The sequence below is a fragment of the Arachis ipaensis genome, chromosome B8, assembly GCF_059453495.1.
Source record: "Arachis ipaensis isolate K30076 ecotype BB chromosome B8, ASM5945349v1, whole genome shotgun sequence".
In the NCBI taxonomy this organism is placed as follows: domain Eukaryota; kingdom Viridiplantae; phylum Streptophyta; class Magnoliopsida; order Fabales; family Fabaceae; genus Arachis; species Arachis ipaensis.
In genome coordinates, this window is record NC_142443.1 from 3033286 (window position 1) to 3042609 (window position 9324).

Genomic DNA, 9324 nt, shown 5'->3' on the forward strand with positions numbered 1-9324 from the left:
ACGCAGAATTTCTTGATTCTTTAAGCAACCGAAGTATTAAACCCATGAAATAAAATAACGTGGGTTAAATCATAAAAAATGCACTCAAATTAATTTAGAGCTGATAAAAATATTCTTAAATTTTGTTATTAACAAAAATATCTTCAAATAATTTAAAAATATACCAAAAATATTCAGTTGTGATTAGACCTACTCCATTAACAAAAACATTTTTTTTGTACTTTACACATTACTCTTTTCTTTTAACATAAAACATCTCAATTCATGAATAAATATTTTTGTCTTATTTTTAAATAATTTAATAGTATTTTTGTCGATAATAAAATTTAAAAATATTTTTATCGACAATGAAATAATTCAGGTTTATCTTTTTGTGGTTTACCCAAATAATGCATCATCTCAATCTTGCAAGCATATGTATTTATTTATTATGGTTTGCATTGATTAAAAATTAAGCCAAAATGGATTTTTACCTGCCTCGTTAGAAACAGGCATCGAATCTCTGTAAAATATTAGGACCAACATGTAAAAGAAGAATCTCAAATTAAAGCAATATTTCTGTAGCATATACACTTTTTTTGGGGTAAGACCCCGAGGTTAAATAGTATTATTCCAATCCTATTTATAACTATTATGATGGTTATTAGAAAAATGGTAGATTTATAATAGATACACGATAAATTTTTTTTACACAGAAAATTCACCTATAAAATTTTATTCCCTCTCCTTACGATTAGGTACTACTTACTTAATTTTCTGCCATATGTCTGTCTTTCCCATTTTTTCTGTTTATTACAAATTTAGAAAGGTAAATTATACTAATACCATACTTTTTTATTCATAGAAGTATATATTATACTAAGCTAAAGATTTTATTTGATTCTTGACTTTTTTTTTGGTAAGACATAATATATTTTAATTATTTTTAAATTTCAAGCAAGCCTTCACTTATTAAGAAAAATGAAAAGATGGACCTTGCTACTGGATAATAAACATTAAACGATTGTTTATTGATGGTTTAGGTAATAGTGCTAAGTATCACTTCTAAATAGTTGCAGAAACTAAAATCCTTTTCAAAATATATATGACGAAAAAATTAATATAAATTAAAACAAAATTAATTTATTTATTTCAATCAAATTAAATAACTAATATGATTGATGAGTTATAGTAACGTAGTCAAACAAAATATTAAATAATTTAATATTTATTTCAATCAAATTAAATAAATAATTAATTATAATACTTTTAAAAGCATTAATCAAAATACATAAGACAAAAAATTAATACAAATTAAAATAAAATTAATTTATTTATTTCAGTCAAATTAAATATTAAAAAATATAATATTTATCTCAATAAATAATTAATTATATTTAAATTATATTAATAAAATAAAATTCTATATTATATGTTATTATTTAAATTATTATTTTAGTGCGTGTTTTAATTTATTAGTTAAAATTTTAAAAATTAATTATATTTTACAATAACAAATTTTAATTATAAAAATTATTTTTATATTATGTATATTTTGTCTCAATGGACAAATTTTTTTAAATCCCATGTCAATGATGTTATTAATCGAAAGAATGCGATATTAATAATATAGAATGGATATATATATATATAGATTAGACCTATGAATGCCTTTATTTGTTAGAGAAAAATTCAAAACAGTCCTGACAATTACTTCGAAAGATAACGAGACTCTTGATAAAAAAAATTCAACCCGATTCCTGATAATTACTTCGAAAGGACAACGCGACCTTTGTGTAAAAAAAAAATCAATGTTATTTTTTTGACACAGGGACTAATCAATTCCAAAAAAAAATATCAAAAGCTGAATTGGATGTTTTTTTTCTTAGAGACCTCGTTGTTCTTTCGAAGTAATTGTCAGGAATCGAATGAAATATTCACTCGAGAGCAAAATTCAATCAATGTCCGTTTAGTCCGGGTGACTTTTTCGACCATGAAAAGCAAAAAACATAAAAATAATAATAATTAAAACAATTATAGTACCTATCAATCATTCTCATTAGTCATCCTTGATCGTTCTGCTATAAAAGAAAAAAAAAATTAAACAGCAAATGTAAGCTGGCAGTGTGGTCTACTTTATTTCTTTTCTGTTTCCCTTATACTCCTTAATCCTTCATCACTTAGCTTCTTACTTGTGTCGTCAACCATGAAGTTCAATGGCTTTTGTTTCTGCATCAGAGGGCCAAAGAATAAGGAAAACGAGGTGGAAGATGATGCTGACAAGGGAAACATCATCAAAGGTGGTCAAGCTTCAAAAACAGAAGCAGCAGCGGTTCCTGATTCTCACGGAGATGCTGTTGCAGTGACCGCCGCCGACGGTGGTGGTGGTGATGGAAATGGCCATGGCCATGGCCACGGTGGTGAATCTGGTGCTAGCTGATTTAATTTAAGACAAAAACTCATGTACAGTTGTTTTTATGTGAAGTCGTTAATTGAGAATCGTTAAATGATTCGATATATTTGATTAAATTATTATCTAATGATTCTCAATTATCAACTTCACACGAAGACAACTAAGCATACCTTTTATTTAATGTATGGTTATGTTTTATTTTCTCTACCGTTTTGTATTTGAATCTTTCTTTTTAGTCCTATATATGTTTTTCAAGTTTTATCTATAAAGCATGATCGCTTCACTTGGCTTTGTTTTCCATGGCATGACTCAAGATCGTGAATCATAGAACATTATTATATGGTTTGATATCAGATTCAATTATTCTGGAAACTGAAATTTTGTTCAATGGTTATCTGTAACTCTTGTACCATTGCGAAGGATTATCTTAAAGTAACATTTGTTAACTTTTAGTTAACGAATTATTCTCTCAGATTAAGCGAAGGACATATCTTAGATAATTAAGGATCGGATACATTTTTAATGTTTGATGGATAAAAATATTTTAACCGTTTATAATTAGACTTATTTTTTTGATTATGAAAGAGGTGAAGGTGTTGTGCTGGGTCATGGAAGATGGGATACTATACCAATTTGTGGACAGCTTTTTGGTCAGATTTGGTGTGAAGAAATCGGACTTTTTGAATTCTTTGTTTTTAAAATTTTGTATGCAAATTGGAGGGTCCGTTTTGTTTGAAGGATACGAAATTCACTTAAACAAAATCGGACCGTGCGATATCTTCGTGATCAAATCGAATGGTCCATTTTTTCCGTTGATTTGTTTTTCGAATTTGGTTCTACTAGTCGCTGGGTCCGAGTTGTGCATGAGGACTATTTTTTTTAATTTACAGTAAATGAAATCGGACGGTCCGTTTTCATTATTATATAGTATTTTTGAATTAGGTTAAACAACTCGGTTGGTCCGAGTTGTGTGTGTATATATATACTTGTGAAGGTGTGCGAACCGCAGACAGCCGACCAGATCCAAGTTTCTTCATCTTGTTCGACTTCTCTTCTTCTTTCTCTGGGTCTGGTGTCTGTTTACTTGGGTTGGAAAAAAAAAGTTGATGGTGAAATTTCTGTTTTTGTTTAAGTGAGTGAAAGGAATGGATGATAGAGTCCTTTTGAAAGTGTATTATTTTGGTCAGATTTTGTTGCAAACGCCTGAAGGAGTAAAATTTGTTTGTGAAGATCCGTTAGATGTTGTTATTCCCTTCACAATTTCGTTCGAAGAGTTTAAAGGCGTGATTTGTGAGAAGATAGATTCGGAGATGTTAAGAAAAATATCATGTATTTTATACAGATATCCTGTACCAGTATTTGGTGGATTCATTCAATTTCAGACCAAATATATAACGGATGAGGCGAGCATGCAGGAGATGTTTTCAATGTATATTAAAAGTCGTGCTCAAATCTCGTTCATCGAGTTATACATTGAATTCAAACAATCTGAGGCCGACCAAAATATTTTACGGAAAGACTATAATAGTGATAGTGAGGAAGAGTTCGAAAGCAATTACGAAGTTGTTGGTCCAGACGGAGATGAAGAGTAAGGTGACGACACTGTGGCTCCGAATGTGACAGACGTGGCAAATGCACTCGTGAACGAGGTGCCATTTGAGGAGCCATCTTTCATGCGAGTTTTGGATTTGGAAACTATGCATGCTCCAGAGTTTCCAGACTATATGAGTGCAAGTACTCAATCTATTATTTGTAAAAGAGTTTATTTAGTCAAGTTTAAGATAAAAATATTTTAAAATAATTAGTATTTATTTAGTTATTTAATTAATTAGAATTTATTAATAAGTATTTATTATAGTATTTATGAAGTTATTTAGGCAATTGGTATTTATTTTTAGTTATTTAGTTAAATTGTATTTATTTAGTTATTTAGTTAATTAGGATTTATTAATAAGTATTTATTATAGTATTTATGAAATTATTTAGGCGATTGGTATTTATTTTAGTTATTTAGTTAGTTTGTATTTATTTAGTTATTTAGTTATTTAGTTAATTAGGATTTATTAATAAGTATTTGTTATAGTATTTATTATAGTATTTATGAAATTATTTAGGCAATTGGTATTTATTTTTAGTTATTTAGTTAGTTTGTATTTATTTAGTTATTTAGTTAATTAGAATTTATTAATAAGTATTTATTATGGTATTTATGAAGTTATTTAGGGTATTGGTATTTATTTTTAGTTATTTAGTTAATTTGTATTAATTTAGATATTTAGTTAATTAGGGTTAATTCATTAGTATTGTGATAGTATTTGTTTTTAGTTATTTAGGCGATTACTATTTATTTTTAGTGATTTAGTTAATTTGTGTTTATTTAGTTATTTAGTTAATTAGGGTTTATTAATGAGTATTTGTTATAGTATATATTTTTGGTTATTTAGGCGATTAGTATTTATTTTTAGTTATTTAGATAATTTGTATTAATTAACAGTATGTATTAATGTGTTTGTGTTTTTATTTTATTGAGATTGAGATAATAACGTAATGTAAAACTTATTTATATCATTATTGATGTTGTCAGTATTGATTTACTTTTAATTTTGGTCATTACACAATCGTTTATTAAATACTTATGGTATGGCTACCGTCCTGGCAGAAGTTCCTTTTGTCGCAGATGGTGAATTTGCCGTGGGATGGAATTCAGTTCTAGGGAAGCTATTATTAAGGCAATGAATGAGTATACCCTCCGAAGAAGTGTAGACTACCGTGTGTACGAGTCGGAGCCGTTGACATTTTATGCGAAGTGTACACAGTACGGGTCAGGGTGTGATTGGCTTATCAGAGTTAGCATGATCAACAGAAAGTACTGTTGGGTTATTAGGAGGTACAACGACAGTCACACTTGTACCAGAACAACCATTTCTCAGGATCATTCGAAGCTGGATTCAAATACAATTGCAAAAGCCATAAAGCCGTTGATTAAGGTTGACCCCTCGTTAAAGGTAAAATCAGTTATTGCTGAAGTGCAGTCGAAGTTCAACTACACCATCAGTTATCGGAAAGCTTGGTTGGCTAAGCAAAAGTCAGTTGAGAAAATATTTGAAGGTTGGGAAGCATCGTACGAAGCGTTGCCCATATGGTTCGAGGCCATGTGTCATAAGGAGCCATCAGCTGTCGTACATTTTGAGACTATGCCTGCATATCAAGGGGATGACTTGGTAACTGATTTCCGGGTATTACATCGAGTCTTCTGGAGCTATTATCCCTGCATTAGAGCATTCAGACATTGTAAGCCAGTTGTACAGGTGGACGGGACTCACTTATACGGAAAGTATAAGGGTTGCTTGTTAGTGGCCGTTTCCCAGGATGGTAACAACAATATCGTCCCGATTACATTTGCTATTGTCGAGGGAGAGACTTCTAATGCGTGGCACTTTTTTCTTAGTAACCTGTGTCAACATGTTGTGACTCGGGATGGTGTCGGACTTATATCGGACCGACATGAGTCCATAAATGCAGCTGTGGAACGCAGTAACGGAGCTTGGTCATCTCCTAGAACTTTTCACATGTTTTGCATCAGGCATATAGAGTCGAACTTTCTTAGAAAATTCAAGGCACTGTACCTTCAAAAGCTTGTCGTCAATATAGGTAACATTAAGTTCTTCAAAGTTCGTTATTAACATACCTGCGATAAATATAAACTTCGTGAACCTTATCTTTTGTCTGGTATCTGATATTGTGCAAGATATTCGAGGATGGTTCGCGAGTATGAAGTGTGGTACCAGCGTTTGTGAGAGCGGGGCGAGGCGTACACTAACTGGTTAGACCGTATACCCCGTGAACAGTATGCGTTGACATTCAATGGTGGTTACCGATGGAGTCACATGACGACTAATCTAGTGGAATGCATCAACTCAGTCTTGAAAGGTGCACGCAATCTCCCCATCACTGCACTTGTGAAAGTAACATTCTACAGACTTAATGAGTTGTTCACACGGAAAAGAGATGAGGCGGAGGCTCGGATCAATGCTGGCCATGTTTTTTCTGAGTATGTGACCTCCAAAATTCATGCAAATCAACTTGCATCAAGAAACATTCAGGTTAATTGTTTCGACAGGCAGAATGAGGTCTTTGAAGTACGCGAGATGCCAAGTGGAGTGGAGTATGCTGTTGACCTCCGTCGTCAACGATGTGACTGTGGTGAGTTCCAGGTGGACCGGATTCCTTGCCGGCATGTGTTTGCATGTTGTGCAAATCAACGACTAGATTGGCAGGTGTATGTGCATGATGTTTTTAAGATGGACCAAGTTAGACGCGTTTATCGGGCTAGGTTTAGGCCACTCGGGAATCCAACTACGTGGCCTTCTTACAATGGTCCTTGATTCGTACCGAATCCGTATCTGAGACGCGTTTCCAAAGGTTGCCCCAGGATGACGCGCTTCTTGAATGAGATGGACACACGGATGTTACGTCGTCCGAGGCGATGTAGGCAATGTGAGGCTGAGGGACACAGTCGTAGTAGATGCCGACAGGGAGGTGGTCCAGGTACTGATCATAATGTGCAGTAGATTTATATGATATTTAAAAAAAATGTAACTTATGTATATGTACTTTATGATAATTGAATCATTGTAACCTTATGTACATGTACCTTATGATAATTGAATCATTGTAACCTGTGTCAATGTACTTTATGATAATTGAATCATTGTAATCTATATCCAAGTAAAGATTCATATGCAAAGTCATCATACGTATAATTGTTTAATGAAATTTAGAAAATTCAACTGAAACATACAATACTTAGTTAGTACTTAGGAAAGTTTAGTCATACATAAGTAGTTAAAGTATACTTGACGAAAGATAACAGATACATAGAGAAAACTAACTACACCACAACTACTTCCTCGCTGTCCACTTTCCAAAGTTCACAAGGTTCTTGCATTTCTTCGCGGCCTTTTTGAACACAGACGGTGTGTATCGACTCGCGCTACGACGCGGTGGATCAATCCTGAGATTGTAGCCTTTGCCTGTCTCAACTGGAGTATTTTTGTCACCTGTATATAATGCAATCAGACCAAGCAAGTATATAGTATGATCAACATTAACCAACATACCATACATGAATATAATATCATCAATTGACCAAACAAGCGTATAATTTAATCATTCCTACCCAACAAACCATACAATACTATGATAACATCAATTGACTGAAGAAGTAAAACAATATTGAACCTGCGTCATTACGGAATTCTTCATCTTGGTCCATGTCCTCATCTTCTTCCTCCTCCATGTCCTCGTTCTCATCCCCCTCGTCTTCCTTGTCATCTGGCTCATCCACTAAGTACTCATCAGTCTCATGCTCAAATGTCTTAACATTTTCTTCAATCAAAATCATCGAAACACGGTTTGGGTTTTGACTATTCAGAACTCCTCGACTACCGTCACTCCTACTAGAATCACCAGATACAAACCCTCCAGAAGCACCTGAGTAGGTGAGAAATGGATACCTCGCGTCAAACAAATGCCTACCCACCATGAAGTCGGCCTAATGGCCATGTTGAGGCCATGAACCCAAGCAACTGGCTAAAAGAACCTTCGTCCCTTGAGTCAAACTGTGGCATAACCCAATTCTACTTATGTATCGGGAACGACGTAGTAAACTGTGTCTGAGGTACATATTGGCTTGTGGAATGACGTTGTTCTTCTGGCGGTGGAGGTGGAGGTGGAGGTGGAGATGGCGGTGGAGGCAGCGGTGACTGTGGCTCCTGCTCTTCATTTACATCATCCATAATCTGGTCACCCTCAACATCCTCTTGGACCACAAGATCTGACAAGTTCAAGTGATCGCCATACTTTGAACGGTACCAGTACATATAAGTATCTAATGGATGCTGCGGAGCCATGGGTTCCTCAGTAAGAACGTGATTATACCTGTTTGTCCACTGCATCACCCAAAATGAATGACTCGTGGCTGTGGCCCAGTTCAGATTCTTAAGACCAATTAAGACTTCTCCGTGTGCCCGGTCTAGATTCCGTTCCTGATGAGGAACTCCCTGAACGAAACCGAACTGTCGTCTAAACCTGTCGGTAGCATGCCATTCAATACACTCAAAAGATACCAACGGAACCGTTGCACTCCAGATCACCGAGTGCATGTAGATGTCTGTAGGAATTATGACAGAATATGCAACCCACAAAAACTGGTAACAATAAAGCAAACAAATAATTAAAATCCAAATAACTAAATCACTAGATTTGACCCAAATAGAACGTTAATGCAAACACACCTGGCCTTCCTGAAGATCATCCAAGACTTTCCTAAAATGAGCAAGCTTGAGATATCTATAGACTCGGTCTCCACGCTCCCAGTTACGCCACCTAATATAACGCATCTCATTAACACAATTGGATTCTAAACATGAAGATACCAGGTAAATGTAAGATAATGTAACCTGTTTGCAAACGGAAAACTATGAGGTTCCCTAGGAACCGGCGCTAGATATGGTAGGCGCATTCATGCCCAACACAGTAGAAGTTTTAGCGGGCCATCGATTTCCTTACAGTCAAAACGTGATGCCCTGCATAAACTCCTGTACAGGTGTGCTAGGCATGCTGATCCCCAACTATATTGTCCAATACTAGCAAAATCACTCAGCAGAGGCAGAAACTTCCAGTGGACAGATGCCCCAGATTTGTCTCCAAACAAGATCGTACCGATCAACAACATGATGTGGCAGTTAACGTACACCTGTATACTGTTCTCATCAGTCAAATGTAACCGTTCTTTTAAATTCTGTAGCCACGTCAGTTTTATGCCGCTTCCTCGACAATCCGACTTTCTCGGTGCGACCCCAAATTGGTGCAGACACTTCGCCTCTAAGGCTTCAAAACTACTCAAAGTCATCCCTGTCACTGGAAGGCAG

At 34.5% G+C, this 9324-nt stretch overlaps 1 protein-coding gene and 1 pseudogene across 1 annotated transcript; both read left to right on the forward strand.

The window, feature by feature from the left end:
* The first annotated feature begins 3537 nt into the window (after positions 1-3537).
* On the forward strand, positions 3538-5128 carry LOC148547000 (uncharacterized; annotated as a pseudogene).
* On the forward strand, positions 5125-6777 carry LOC107610261 (uncharacterized). Its single transcript, XM_016312332.2, has 2 exons — positions 5125-6063; positions 6241-6777. Exons 1-2 carry the CDS (start codon positions 5125-5127, stop codon positions 6775-6777), a joined length of 1476 nt encoding a protein of 491 aa, XP_016167818.2.
* Positions 6778-9324: the final 2547 nt, after the last annotated feature.

Bases quoted from the DNA above. Each gene is read 5' to 3' on its own strand.
- LOC107610261 (XM_016312332.2), top strand. From the start codon at position 5,125: ATGAATGAGTATACCCTCCGAAGAAGTGTAGACTACCGTGTGTACGAG. The intron at 6,064-6,240 runs GTTCGTTATTAA...CCCCGTGAACAG, and splicing joins GTAACATTAAGTTCTTCAAA to TATGCGTTGACATTCAATGG.